The 16521-nt window shown below is 39.1% G+C and overlaps 1 protein-coding gene across 1 annotated transcript; it reads left to right on the forward strand.

The window, feature by feature from the left end:
* Window positions 1-12934: 12934 nt before the first annotated feature.
* LOC115886198 lies at window positions 12935-15064 on the forward strand. The gene has a single exon (XM_030905286.1). It carries the CDS (start codon window positions 12935-12937, stop codon window positions 15062-15064), a length of 2130 nt encoding a protein of 709 aa, XP_030761146.1.
* Window positions 15065-16521: the final 1457 nt, after the last annotated feature.

Raw genomic sequence — 16521 nt, forward strand, 5'->3', positions numbered from 1 at the left:
AGAGCAGATTGCGTCAATATAAATAATATTTATAGAAGAAAATGCTTCAAACCAATCCTAACTTTATAGCAAATATAACGAATATAATATAAAGAAAACCAAAATATAATAGCTAATAAAGGAAACCTTCCCCTAGGAGATGCAAGACCTTGTCGTTGGTGGGGAAGCTCCTTGTCAGGTGCTGGCGGAATCTCTTCTAGCACTTTGGCTCGGTCCAAGAAGCATCTCACTCACTCATTGTCTTGTCTCTGGCTGTAGTGGCCAGGGAATTGCACCAAGACATTTAAACCAGGCACCTTCTACTGTCTGTGGTCATGTCTCGCGGGTAGAGGGTGTGGGGGGGTCTTGGCTTAACCGCCTGGACCAAGAGGAGACAACCTCACCAAAAACCTAAATCCTACGATGGCGGGGCCAGGTCAAGGGATGCGTGGCTAGATAGATGACTAGCCATTACTGGTCTCAACCTGGGGCATCAGGGGGCACCCCATTGTATTTACCCCTTACTTCTACATGCGGGGCTCTGTAGAAGTGGACTGACTATCCCTAGCGACTCGTGGGAACACTATGAGATCAAACTATCATAAAAACACCACCGGTGAAGCTGTGGGGAAACCCCCTAGTAACACTGGGAACATTATGAACGAAAGTTCCAAGGGACCAATCCCAAAGGGAACTACAGGAGGGGCGGCTGACACTTGTGCGAGGCCAGCCTCCACAAGTGGTACACAAGCTATCACCTCTTCTAGTAAGGTTCGGGAGTCCACCTCTAGACCTAACAAGCGACACCAGTTACCGTTCCGTCTACCAGGCTTGGGTCAACCAGGCGGGTTAGACGATCCGCTGAGAGTAGGTCTTAGCGGAGCACAAGTACGGAGATACCTCCGGCTGCTCCACGAAGGACTTGCTCCGGAGGAAGCAAAAGCCAAAACTCTCCTTGAAAAAGGAACCAAGAAACAACCTGGCGCATCTCCACCAAAGGGCAAGAGAGGGAGCGAAAACCTCTCCCCTTTGCTCCGTCAAGGAGAGAAAAAAGCCAGGATGGAAAGCCGTCCCACACCGAGAGGCAAGCAGGGACGTATCACTAGCTATGCCGCTATTGCTGGACAAGTGAAAATTGCGGTGCTTCCAAAGGAATATCCTGAGGTTGTACTGACTACCGAGCAGCAAACGGCTCTAGAAGAGGCGATACTGGACGAAGTAGTAGCGAGCGGATTGCGACGCAACGATCCACAAAGTGTGGGTCAGCTGCGCTTTGCGGGGATACACTTTAGGGTGGGCATGATCCTCATAGATTGTGCATCTGAAAAATCGGCGGATTGGTTGGTGGAAACGGCACCTAAGCTTAAAAATTGGCAGGGGCCGGGACTGGTTGCAATGAGGGGAGAAAACATCCCTAAAGGGACAACCATCACGGTCTTTCTGCCAAGAAGCAAGGGGAAAGACACCGCCTACCTGCTAGACCTTATCCAAGCTCAGAACGAGAATGTGAGTACATCGAGCTGGCGAGTCCTCAACTCGAAGGAGGAGGGCCATGGTCAGGTCCTCACAATAGGAATTGACCTCAAATCCAAGGAGGCAATAGAGAAAGAAGGATATAACCTCTATTATAGATTCGGGACGGTACCGGTATCAGGTCCAAGAAAAGAACAAGCTAAAGAGGGGGAGAAAATGGAGACAAATACTCCAGCCTCCAACTCACAAGTACCTCAGCCGGAGACAAGCTCCTCGACTGTGAAGGACACGGTTGGCGTAACTCCAGCCGTGAAAGGGTGTATATCCTCGGAGGAGGTTGATGACCACTCCACGGAGGAGGAACATCTGTTGCCAGGGGGGGATGGGAAATACCCTGTCCTCCCTACAACAGGGGGACCCTTACCTACCCCAGAAACCTGATGCATGGGATATCCCAAATAAACCTGCACCATGCAAAAGGGTCTTCTGCCACAATCACAAGACTCTTTGAGAAAAACCAATATGTAATGGTACTAGCCCAGGAACCCTGGGTGTACCAGGGACAAATTAAAGGGTTGTCTGGAAAAAATTCCAGTGTAATATATGATAACAGGCAGGAACTTCCCCGAGCCTGTATTCTTATAAGAAACAACATTAACTACACATGTGTTTCAGAATTTACAACCCGGGATCTTGTTCCAATCATGGTTCAACTTAATATCGAGGGTTGTGCAAAAATATCGTGATTGCCTCTGCATACTTTCCGGGTGATGGGCAGACACCGCCTCCGGAAATAGAGGAGCTCGTGCGATTCTGCAGCCAACGGCGACTACCTCTGCTATTGGGATGTGACTCCAATACGCACAATGAGGTATGGGGAAGCACTAATACTAACACTAGAGGTGAGTGTTTACTAGAATTCCTCTTAGCATACAATGTTGAAGTTCTCAATATAGGGAACACCCCCACGTTTGTGACAAAAACGCGGGCGGAAGTATTAAATTTAACAATCGGGAGTGCTAGTGTAACTAGTTACGTGAAAGATTGGAGGGTTTCAACGGAACCTTCCCTATCAGATCACAGAATCATCGAGTTCAAATTAGGAGGAATCATACTCCAAACTGAAATTCGAAGGAATCCAAGAAAAACCGATTGGGAACTATACCACACCAATCTCGTAGACAACCTGGACCAAATAGATGCAGGTAGGGCTAGGAACCACCTGTATCTAGAATGGTACGCAAAGGAAGTCAGTGGTGCAATATTGGATGCATATGAATCTAGTTGCCCCACAAGTAAGGGCATACAAAAAAGTAACAACAAGCCCTGGTGGAACAAAAAGCTGGCCAATCTTAGATCGGAGGTCCGACGACTCTTCAACAGAGCAAACCCAGCGGCGAATGGCATCTCTACGCCGAGAAATTAACTGAGTATAATAAGGAGATTAGAAGGGCAAAGCGGTCTGACTTCAGACTTTTGCGAAAACATCACTTTAACTACTTATGCAGCTAGGCTACACAAAGCTATGGCCAAGAGTGGACCCATCCCCAACATGGCACTTAAGAAACCTGACGGAAGCTGCACGGAAGGAGATGAAGAGAGAGCTAACCTCCTACTTCATATACACTTTCCAGGTAGCATATCTATTGATACGCAAGTAGCTCCGACCGAACCCCACAATCCTCGCAGGGAAGACTGGGAGACGGCCAAGCTAGTAATAACAGAACAAAAACTGATATGGGCTATTGACACCTTTCAGCCTTATAAAACAGCAGGAATAGATGGGATTTTTCCTGCCCTTCTAAAGAAGGGTCAGGAAATAGCTACACTCCATCTATTAAACATTACAAGAAGCAGCTTAGCGATGGGATATATACCAACCATCTGGAGAAGAGCGAAAGTCATGTTTATACCCAAAATAGGCAAAACTGATTGGGCTAACCCCAAATCATTTAGGCCTATTAGTCTCACATCGTTCATATTAAAAACGATGGAGAAAGTAGTGGACAACCATATTAGAGTAAATCATCTACAGGTTAAGCCACTGCACGATAGTGAGCATGCATATAGAGCGGGCAGATCCACAGAAACTGCTCTGTACCAGTTAACTGAGCTAATACAGGCAAGCCTGGATAGCAAAGAAACAACACTTTGTGCCTTCTTGGACATTGCAGGGGCGTTTGACAATATACCTCACAAGGTGGTCAAGCGATCTCTTGAAACAAGAGGGGCGAACAGTACGATAATTCGCTGGTTTTGGAAATGCTCTCAACACGAACAGCAGAGGCTGAGATAGGTACCAAAACTGTAGTTGTTAAAACAACGCAAGGAACTCCACAAGGTGGAGTGACCTCCCCCCTACTGTGGAGCTTGGTAGTGGATGAACTACTGGAAGAATTAACTCTAGCGGGAATACACTGCATAGGGTACGCAGATGACATAGTCATCATTGCACAGGGGAAACATGAAGGCACCCTGTGTGATATTATCCAAAGAGGATTCCGCATCGCTGAGAGATGGTGCAGGACTGTCGGGCTGAGTATTAACTCAGATAAAACCGCAGTAGTGCCATTCACCAGAAAGCGAAGTTTGAAAAACTTGAAAAGAATCCATCTAGATGGAAAGGAAATACTGCCATCACAGGAAGTGAAATATCTGGGAATAACCCTGGATAGTAAACTTCTCTGGAACAGGCATATTAAGAACATTACCAGCAAAGCCACAAAGGCTCTCATGATATGCAGAAGACTGGCGGGAAATAGGTGGGGCTGCGCCCCTAACATTTTGCGCTGGATGTATACCATGATAGTAAGACCCATGATTACTTATGGAGCAGTTGCTTGGTATACAAAACTAGAGCAACGTACAGCAAGGCAAACCCTGTGCAAAGTACAGAGACTGGCATGTATCTGCATCACAGGTGCCATGAGAACATGTCCAACAGCAGCAATGGAGGTCATTCTAGACCTAACACCACTGCATATTGTCGTCGGTAGTTATGCCAATGCGACAATGATTAGAATGGTCATTGACGGAAACAGTACTGGGAGAATTTTCAGGTCAGGGGCTTGGAACACCCTCAAAAAGAAAATTCCACTTCTCCAACTCCCAGTGGATGACATACCAAGAATTTACAACTTTGAGAAACACCTCACTGTAGTATTGAGTAATAAAAAGGATTGGAAGAAAGAAACGCTTACTCAGCATATAAAAGACCATACCATCACGTGGTATACTGATGCTTCCAAAACCAAAGCAGGGACAGGGATAGGAGTATTTGGGCCGAAAACTGAATACTCCGAACCAATGGGCACCTACCCCAGTATCCTTCAGGCAGAAATTTGCGCTATCGAAAGATGCGTACAATTTATCTTGGATAGGAACTATCGAAAACAGGAAATTGCCATCCTATCCGATAGTCAAGCAGCACTTAACGCGATCAACTCAGTAACCATCAATTCGAAGTTGGTCAAAGAATGCCTAGAGAAGCTCAACAAATTAGGCAAAGAAAATAAAGTCCTCCTACTCTGGGTGCCTGCTCACCAAGGGATAGAAGGCAATGAAAAAGCAAATGATCTAGCTAGGAAAGGAGCGAACACTCCACTAACTGGACCAGAACCGTTCTGTTTTCCAAACGGGAACCAACTGAAAGCGGAACTGAAGAATCTGGAAGACTCCATCCGTAACTTGGAATGGGTGTCCTCCAACGGTCTAAGACACTCGAAAAAGTTCCTTAGAACTTATGACCGAGAAAAATCAAAGGTTTTCCTTGATTTAAGTAAAAACAATCTTCGGATTGTCACGGGGTTTCTAACAGGACACTGTCTCCTCAACGAACACCTCAGTAGGCTGAAACTGAGAAACAACGGCGAATGCAGATTTTGTGGGGAAAATGGGGAAACACCAGAACACCTTATCACTGAGTGCGCCGAGACGACGACCATTCGTGCCATGAACCTTGGCACGTCTGATGTCGAGGATGGAGAGCTGGCCTCTGTGGAGCCGTCTCAGATACTGGCTTTTCTCAAAGCCCTGAGACTGTATGATGAGTTATAACTCGTTATAACTCAAGAAAGGGGAACACACAATAGATCTGTAAGGTCGCGGTGATTAACTCCCCTTCTAAACATTCTACATTCTACATTCTAATAAAGGAAACGCATATATTTTTAAAATGCATAACGAAGTACACCAACTTTGTTATAGAAAAGAAGATTATTTGGAACGAAGTTCAAAGTCAGCTTTGCGTAAGATCCCTTGCTTTATTAAATATACAAAATATTATAGGCTAAAAAGTTAGGAAAGTCTATTTAAGTTGTCTGGTTCCATGCAGACGAGCTCAGTAACTTAAAAGGGTATGTCAGAATATCAGTAGATTCTCTTTTGACAAAGGAAATATAAAATTTTCATTGTAATTGGGAATAAAGCTTTAGAGGAAAATATGAATATTTTATTATAGAAGATTATTTTAGAATACTACTAATTACAAATACATGGGTTTAAATAGTGAGTATACGAAAAATGTACACTAACCAGCGAAAATACACTAACCAGCAAAAAAAAAACAGCCACTAAAAACTAGTCCGAATTTCACAGTTGGATTTCTCGCAAACCACTCATTAGATTTTGATGATTTTTTTTAAATTGTATGTTAATTTCTTCTTAACGGATGCTACGTCAGCAATTTTTAGTCTGAATTTATTTTGAGCATATACAGGGCACAACAATAAGACGAAGTTTTTGGTCCAAATTTTGTAACACCCTGTAGGGTGCAACAGCTGTAGTAGCTATTGCTAAATCAAATCGGCATTGCAGCCTCATCTTTTGTGAGTATTTTGTTTTTTTAATCACGACATTATTTCTCTTTGTATTGGAGATACGCTGGTTTAAAACAGACGCCTCGAAAAAGCTTTAAAAACAAATCAAACATCAGAACGTACCCAAGTAACATTTTAAGTTCCTTTAGGTTATATATTCTCAAGGTTAGTTATATAAAGGTTTAATAAATGTCTCATTGGTATCTTACAGTGTTTTGATTTATATAAGTGTAGCGTTGGTTACTTATCACTAATAGTAACCTTGAAATGTTGTTTATCACTTTCCTTATAAAACTAGAGGTTCTTGTTACTAAAGGTTTCATAATAAGGTTTTATAAAGGTGTTCACATCTATTTTATATAACTTCTGGTATTAGGTGTTCTAAAGGTACGCAAGATATACACTATATAATTAAAGATGTTATTAAGAACCATTAGGTAACCAATAATACTACAAGTTATATAATTGTTCCCTCAAATCGTTTTTTTGCACCTTTCAAATGTTTGCATGCTTTATATAACCTGTAGTTACCGAATACCAAACCCTTCTTATAAGATCAAACCTAATGACATAACCTCAAATTTTTAATATAATCAAAACAAATAATATATTAGCAAGCAAAGCAATTCGGTATTATAATGATTAATAAAAAAATAAACTGGACAAAACACAAAAATACATCTACGTTTAAAAGAAAGGTTCTTCAGAATTTAAAAAAATAGGAATAATCCAAACCTCATTCAAACTACATCTACCAATATTGAAAGCCAACATGCAAATTTACCATCCACAAGCAGAGATCAGGATCAACCTGAGATATTTCCAACAGAAAGTTGCCAAAACGATCAGGAATAGGAAGATGCCTGGTTAAGGCATTCTCTAACATAAGAGAATGAGCTTTGCGCTTTAACATTACACATTCTGCACTTTAAGAGCTTTTTTCTATAGTCAATTCATTCATAACAGTTCTACCAAAGTACCAAAGGACCCTAGGACGTTTTTGTAAACTCCTACCACTTTAAATATAGATCAAATTGAACCAAAACAGTATTATTTCAATTTTATGAGGTTATGTTTCCTTTTCTGCAGATTTTCTGTCAAATTGCTGTAATGTTAAACTCCGTTCGCAGGGAGTCGCTACAGTGGACACCACGGGTTACATAAAGGTTTTCTGGGTGACTAAAAGTAGCCATAAACACCCTGGCATTTATAATGGTGATTTGTATCACCTTTAGTTGTATAGAACACTAAAATTGGTGTTTTAAATAACCCAAACTCATTTACGCAACCTTAAGTAACCAAATTTATATAATGGTTGATGAGTATGTTATAGACCCTAAAGGTAATATATAGCACTTTAAATATAATGGACGCCATTATTATTGATGTCTTCATTTTTGGCTACAATGAGTATTTCTAAGATAACGTTGAAAACTGGTACAAAACTATATTTTGGCCAGTTGCCTGTTATTTCTATGTATTAGAAAAGTCGTACGTTCTATTATTTATATTAATAAATTTGACTTTCATTACAAAAATTTTACCATATTTTTTTTTGTTTATAATAAAATCTATTAAATAATTCTGCTTTTGGGGGCGCATGTGTTTTTTGGAGGTAAAATTGATTTTCACACAGTAAATTTAATATCGCATATGTATTTAGTACTCTGGCTAGACACAATAGATTTTATTAAGCCAGTAATTTCTATAAAGTCATTTGCATAACGCAAACGCGTTTGTAGGCTATGACAGGGATGGCATCATTTTGTCTCTTGTGTCTGGTCTGGATTATCTGCGTAGGACAACTTGGAACAATAAGATCATATCTGCTTTTTATGTTAAAAAAAGAGGCAAATAATAAAATAGTTAGTCAGAAAGAAACAAGTTTATTTTTAAAAAAGGCGCATACGCGAGATTTCTATGGAGGTAATCTCTGGGAACCTTCTCAACACCACTATATAACTATTAAATACCCTTTTTCAGTTTTATAGCGGTAACTCGATAGGATATGTAAAGGTGTTGAGAAAGTTTTCAGGACTTTGGTTGCACACATTGAGTGTTGAGGATTACCACAGGAACAGTTATAAAAGGCACCGTTTAGGGCATATAAGTGTTATTTATATAATGGTTACCAATAACTCACGACAGTAGGTATGGGGGCACTTTGGCCAGACAGTCACTTCCGGTCCAGACACCGAATTCCAAGAATTCTGGCGCCAGACGTATGACGTCATCAACCGCAACGTCTGGCGTATGACGTTACCACCAGCCACATCCGGCCCAGACACCGAATTCCAGGAATTCTGGCGCCAGACGTATGACGCCACCAACCGTGATGCATGAGTCATCACCTCTGAACCTTAATAAGTCAATTTATACGCATGACGTCATACGCCTGACGTCATTTAAATTTATTTTTAATAAAAAAGTTCGGTGTAGGGTTTGAACCACGGACCTGTCGATCGCCAAGCTAACGCCTTAATCAACACGACCACAAACGTATTTAAAATTAATTGTAGGTATGTCTATATGAGGGCCCCAATTTAAAGTTGTCTCAAAGGTATAGATCACCTAATGAACGACGTTCGTACACAAGTCAAATACCATATACGAGCGCCATTCACCATATGCCATACACCTAGCCCTGCGCCCCGGGGGCCCCCAAATTTATTAGCACCATTGATTTATCAAAAATAAAAGCAGAATATTTACTTACCACAAACTAGCTATAGGGGCGCAGCACCAGCAGTACCAACGGCGTAAGGTAAGTACCTAAACTATTTCTAGGTTGTGGGAGCAGCAGCAGCAGCATACGTGTTGTTGCGACGACCACCGCTTAAAGACTGATACAAAAATAAATGTAGTTCTTATTTAAAAGTTTTTATAACAATATTGTTGAAGGTTGAGTTCTTCGGTAAACATCGGTTGTTATCGTAAACGCGTCAAAATCAACGTGCCCTTAAACACGTACCAGATACCCTTTGTAAAAACGCATTGATTTAAGAATTTATTAAAATTAACTAATAAGTGCAAGCATAAATCCAATGATACAATTTAGGTAAACAAAGTTGACTTCGGTAAATATCGGCTGATATCGTAAGGTGTGGTACTGTCCTTTGTCGCGCACGCACAATTATTATTTAACAAAAATAGTAATAAAATATATATATACGCATGGCTAAATGATTTATTAGAAAACATAACGATTAATTTAAGAGTATTAAACCAAAAGACTTTACTTTACTAAAAGATTAAACATCAAATATTGGCGCAAAAATCAACAGGGTGTGGTGCGCAGGCTCCAAAAGAAAAATATGTACAAGTACTTAATGCTATAAGAATAAAATTTAGAGATGACTAAAAGCAAACAGCTCTGAGAATCTAACCCAACAGAAAAATATGTACAAGTACTTAACGCTATAAGAATAAAATTTGGAGGTGAGACTAAAAAGCAGACAGTTCTGAGAATCTATCAACAAAAATAATTTAAAAAAGTATTAAGTCAAACGTCAATTAGGTGTAAGCGCAAGCTCCAACAGAAATTTTTTAAAAATACAAGGACAATAGCCCATCGTTTAACTTCGGTAAACAGCGGCTGTCAAACGTCAAAATCAACGCGCCAAAATCAATAGGGTGTGGCAGAACTATCGAAATTTTCACACAAGTCCGAAACAAACAGAAAAAAATTAAAATCTAATGCAAAACATAACGATTAATTTAAGAGTATTAAATTAAAACAAAGATCAAACGTCAAACACTGGCTCTAAAATTACTAGGTGTGGCGCGCAAGCTCCAAAATAAATAGAAAAATCTAATGCAAAAACATAGCGATTAATTAATTATTTTAAAAGTATTAAGTCAAACGTCAACTATGTCAACTAGGTGTGACCGTTCTTATACGCAAGCTCCAACAGAAAATTTTTAAAAATACAAGGACAATAGCCCATCGTTTAACTTCGGTAAACATCGTTATCAAACGTCAAAATCAGCGCGCCAAAAAAAACTAGGTGTGGCAGACAGAAAAATTACAGCAAGAGTATACCCGCAAAAACCCTTTTTAATGTAAAAAAAACTTTAATATTTATCGAAACGAAGAAAATTAATTTAAGAGTATTAAATCAAAAGACATTTCTTTACTAAAAGATTAAAAGTATTAAGTCAAACGTCATCTGTCAAATATTGGCGCTAAAATCACTAGGTGTGACCGTTCTTATACGCAAGCTCCAACAGAAAATTTTTAAAAATACAAGGACAATAGCCCATCGTTTAACTTCGGTAAACATCGTTATCAAACGTCAAAATCAGCGCGCCAAAAAAAACTAGGTGTGGCGGCGGTAGACAGAAAAATTACAGCAAGAGTATACCCGCAAAAACCCTTTTTAATGTAAAAAAAACTTTAATATTTATCGAAACGAAGAAAATTAATTTAAGAGTATTAAATCAAAAAACAAAGCGTATTACTAAAAATACGTACTTACGAGGTTTATATGTATTATTATCCAGTCACTCAACACATACACTTACACCCTTTTTCTTCTTCAATAGCCCTTTTCACTAAACGCACTGAAAATACACAATAAATTTCTTGATGCAGTACCGTTAAAAGTGAGAAACAAACTGAACCCACAACGGTTGGTAATATGGTGCAATAATTGAAAAGGATGTGACGTTGAGAGAGAGATCTAAAATAGAATTTGTTTTCACGCTAGGTGTGTGTGAATCAGCTGAAGGAAGTATGACGGCGGATACTACCATATAGTATTTTCTTTATCGCAAACATAAAAATATTTATAGTTACAGGGCGTTTAAAATATACATACATTAAAATACATATAAAGGTCCCAAAAAGGTAATTGCCTAATATTGCGCAATACCTGTATCATCCTTCCTTTTGCACACGTCACTACAGCTGTCAAGGTATAAAAAGGGCGACACGACGAGCTCAAATCAGTTCTCATCGAGACTTTGCAGGTGTCACATCGTAGTACCAGCAGCGTTTAACATAACCTCAAAAATGGAAAAATTTATTGTAGTGAAAGATTTCATGAAAAAAGTTCCGCGTTTTGGTCTTACCGGCCGTAAAGTGGAATTCAAAATTAAACCGATCCCGGAGGGTGAGGATCCCATGAAGTGGGTGAAGGGGGCTGTAGAAGACATTTTGCAGAAAGGGACCGAGGGTGTAGCCCCAAATGATCAAGTGGGGCTCAGTTTTTGCTCCAAAGACTTTACACGCGGTGATGGCTGGATGAATTTTAAAACGGTTAGTGAAGTAACTTTTGACGATGCATGGAAGACAATATCTTCCATATATCAATCTAACAGCACCGGACTAAACACCGAGACTTTCTGTCTCGGTGTTACAGCCGTGAAAATGCCGGTTGGGTAAGGTCGTGGGGTCAAATATAACAGTTTCCACGAAGAGTGTGGGATGCGGAAGGGGATTGTCACCATAAATAATAAAGATAATTTGTGCCTTCCTAGGGCCTTGGTTGTGGCTATTGCGCACGCTGATAAGGATCCTATTTACAATAAGATAAGAAAGGACACAGGAAAAATCCAAACGGAGAAGGCCAGGGTTCTAGTGGAAGCAGCAGGCGTTGTTATACCGGTAGAGGGGGCAGGCATCCCCGAAATCCAGGCCTTCCAACAACATCTGGTAGACTACCAAATTATAGTCTATCAGTACGGATCCAAGGGCAGGGATCTGGTTTTTAAAGGGCAGCTGGAGAAGCCTAGGAAACTCCATTTGCTGTATCACGAAGGACATTACAATGTCATAACATCATTGACAGCGGCATTTTGTTGTGATTATTATTGTGAAGAGTGTAACGTTCCTTACAATAGTAAAAACAGACATAGGTGTGGTGGTACATGCGCGGGGTGTCAACAATCTCCAGCATGCCCTACAGACAATATGAAAATCAAGTGCCCCGAGTGTTTGCGTTCGTTCAGAGGCCCAACATGTTTCGAGAACCATAAGAAGGTTGGATCGGTTGACAAAAGTTTCGGAAGTTACTTGTGAAAGTGTTAGAAAGTGCAATCGTGATCTCGTCATCGTCAAAAGCAGACCACACTACCTGTGGTGAAAGTATTGTTCCGAACGTTGCAGAGAAACACCAGCCACAGGCCGCAACGCATTGTTAATCAGCAGATCAGGGTGTCCCAGTAATGTAAACATTGTGTTTACTTCTATGAATTTGGAAACGAGGTCAAAGAAGAAGTTGAAGATAGGTAGAAGATTACTTCATGAAACACTAAAATTATGTGTATTTCAAAAAGGTGTCACAAGTGCCTTGAAGAAGACTCCAGTAAACTAATTTGTGCGTTCTGTGCGGCTAGATGCCAAATACTAAAAGGCGACGATGTAATTTCTCGCTTTATATGTTATGTGCTTGGCATAAGAAAACAATTCAAGGATGTGGTGGTGATAGCACATAATGGCGGAGGGTTTGACCATCAATTTATCCTGGACTATATTCTCCAGCAAACAGACCTGACTCCAGAACTTATTACCAGAGGTACCAAGTTAATTCTCATGTCTGTGGGCAACGTCAAATTTCTGGACTCACTCAATTATTTTCCTATGGCCCTATCCAAATTACCTAAAGCATTCGGATTGACAGATCTGAAGACAGGGTATTATGTTTCACATGTTATTTAATATTATGGAAAAACAGAAGTATGCTGGACCAATACCCCCTATCGAGTATTACGATCCCAATAATATGAAGGTTGAAGATAGGGAAAAGTTCATTAAATGGTACCAGGAACGTGTGGCTGAAAACTATGTGTTCGATTTCGAGAAGGAGTTTGTTGAATATTGTGTATCTGATGTCGATATTCTCACGCAAGCCTGCCTCAAATTCAGAAAACTCATGATAGACGAGGGGAACGTATGCCCGTTTACAGAAGCCTCAACACTACCCAGTGCTTGCAACAAGATTTTCCGCCGCAATTTCCTCCAGCCCGAAACTATAGGTATCATTCCTAAAAACGGGTACAGGTTATGCGATAACCAAAGTAAGATCGCGCTCCAATGGTTATTGTGGGAGGAACAAGAAAGAGGGGTTGAAATCATACATGCTGCAAAGCAGCAGGAAAGTATTGTCGCGGGATGTAAAGTAGATGGGTTCTGTGAAAAATCAAAACAAGTGTTTGAGTTTCACGGTTGTTATTACCATGGGTGCCCTAGATGTTACAAGTACGAGCGCCAGGTACCGCTGAAAGACGACCCTACACAAACATTGGATTCCCGGTACGAAAATACGGTTACTAAAACTCAACATTTAATAGACCAAGGCTACGAGGTGATTGAAATGTGGGAGTGCGATTTCCGGCGCAATATGAACGATGAAATCAGACAATATACCGAAGACCATCCTCTACTTATCAATTTACCACTAAATCCGCGCGACGCTTTTTACGGGGGCCGTACGGAAAATATGAAAACCTATTACAAGTGCCGGGACGGAGAACAAATCAAATACGTCGACGTTTGTTCGCTTTACCCGTGGGTGAACAAGTACGGAAAGTACCCCGTAGGACATCCGGAAGTTATCGTCGGTAATGAAAAGTGCAATAAACTTAATCTGCTTGAAACAGATGGACTGATTAAATGCAGAATTCTTCCACCTCAGCAGCTGATCCATCCCGTATTGCCCGTAAAACTGAACGATAAACTCATGTTCGTGTTGTGTTACACGTGCGGTAAAACAGGGTCCAGAGAGTGTAGTCATAGCGATGAAGAGCGGGTAATTAACGGAACATGGGTTATTGACGAAGTGGTGAAGTCGGTTGAGAAAGGGTACCTTATACTAGATATTCAGGAAATCTGGAAGTATAAGGTAACGCAGTATGACCCGGAGACAAAAGAAGGGGGTTTATTTAATGGATACATCAGCAAATTCCTAAAAATAAAACAAGAATCATCAGGCTGGCCTTCATACTGTACAACGCCCGAATCCAAAGACCAATACGTACGAGAATATTTGGCAAGGGAAGGTGTTACGCTAGATCCCCAAAAGGTGGCTGTAAATCCGGGTCTTAGACAGTTGGGTAAAGCGGTTATCACCTCGTTTTGGGGCAAGTTAGGACAGAGGGAAAATCAGGGAAAGACGTCTATTGTGAATAGGCCAGAAACCCTGTTTTCCATGCTAACTAACCCTGCAACAGATGTCAACTCCATACTGCCTGTGAACGACGATACTTTACTGGTAAATTGGTCGTTTAAAGATGAAGCGTACGATGTTTTACCAACAGTAAATGTATGTTTAGCTGCATACACCACGGCTCAAGCCCGCCTGAAATTATATAGCTACCTGGAAAAAGTTGGTGATAATGCTATTTACACGGACACCGATAGCGTTATCTACCTATCGAAGGCAGGGCAAGAAGATATTCCGCTTGGAAATTTTCTGGGAGAGATGACTGACGAGCTGGAGGGGTATGGCGAGGGTAGCTACATTGATGAGTTTGTGTCGGGAGGGCCTAAGAATTATGCGTATAAGGTATATTCTCCTAAATCCGGGGAATATTCCATAACGTGCAAGGTTAAAGGTCTTTCCCTAAACTACAACGCCTCTCAAACCGTGAATTTTGAAACCATAAAATCCATGGTTTTAACAGAAGAAGAGCCCGAACCTGTCCCAATAATATACAAACAGATACGGAGAACCGGGGATCACAAAGTTATGACTACACAACTGACTAAACTATACAGACCGTTGTCGACCAAATGGAAATTCGACGAGCAAGGTGGTTCATTACCGTTCGGGTTTAAAAAAGCTAGACTGTAGCTGTGCACCTATATTAACTTCATTGTTCTAATTTCTACATCTATTGTTATTCAAAACCTATTTATTTTATAATTTTATTACTTGTAAGTTTATATTGTAATTATTCTATTTTATACAGGGTGTATTGATTATTTTAACGTATTTATAAACCTATATTAAGCTATTTTTTCTTATTCGAATACCTATTTATATTGTTATATTAACAAGCATATTATCACTATTTTTAAATGTTACTATACAGGTTGATTAATATTTATACTAACAAACTGTTTATTGTTTGTAAGTTTATTTTTATAATTTTATATATTAACATGTATGTTATTATTTTTGTCAATAAAATATAAATGTTAATATACAGGGTGTCTAGAAAATATTTATAGTAACAAACTGTTTATTACTCGTAAGTTTATATTAACAAGTATGTTATCACTACTTTTGTTATTAATATATTTATCAATACAATATGTAAATGTTAATATACAGGGCGTCTAGAAAAATATTTATACTAACATGAATGTTATTATTTTTTTATCAATAAAATATGTAAATGTTACTATACAGGCTGATTAATATTTATACTAACAAACTGTTTATTACTCGTAAGTTTATTTTATAATTTTATATATTAACATGTATGTTATTAATATATTTATCAATAAAATATGCAAATGTTACTATACAGATTGATTAATATTTATACTAACAAACTGTTTATTGCTTGTAAGTTTATTCTGTAATTTTATATAGAACCCGTATTAATATTTATATTTTATACTAACATATATGTTATTAATATATTTATCAATACAATATGTAAATGTTTACTATACAAACTATCTAGAAAAATATTTATACTAACATGTATGTTATTATTTTTGTCAATAAAGTCATGTCTTGATTATTTACACAAAAAAAAAAAAAAAAATATTTATACTAACAAACTGTTTATTACTCGTAAGTTTATACTAACAAGTATGTTATCACTACTTTTGTTATTAATATATTTATCAATAAAGAAATCTTACAATTAAACTTTATCTTTTTTTCCTGTATTTAAGTAAACCTATATTAAATTTCTAGTTTAACCCACACGCCTGACCGGATCCAAAAAACACGTCATACCTATTGCAAAAACCATTAGTGGGTAGAATCATCATCATTTCCTTTCAAAAACCACAACATCCGCTAGATACAGCAAAAATTTCTGATATTATTTATCGCTCCGCCACATGTCGGATGTAGATAATGCCCACACACAAAGTTTAATTTTAATTAAATATTTATCGCTAAAACCGAGCGGTGATTTCATCACGTATTGCTTTTACACCATATATTTTACAGTTTATTTTTTTCACGCTGTATATATTCCAAAAATATTTTTATGTAATTATTAATTTTTCCACACTATATTTTCTGTTAAATCACCCAATATTATCGTTAATAATTTGTTTTCAACG

This window comes from Sitophilus oryzae, unplaced genomic scaffold (genome assembly GCF_002938485.1).
Source record: "Sitophilus oryzae breed Bouriz unplaced genomic scaffold, Soryzae_2.0 scaffold_471_pilon_pilon, whole genome shotgun sequence".
Classification (NCBI taxonomy): Eukaryota; Metazoa; Arthropoda; class Insecta; order Coleoptera; family Curculionidae; genus Sitophilus; species Sitophilus oryzae.

Excerpts from the sequence above, each read along its gene's own strand:
- LOC115886198 (XM_030905286.1), top strand. The coding sequence starts at position 12,935 with ATGGAAAAACAGAAGTATGCTGGACCAATACCCCCTATCGAGTATTAC.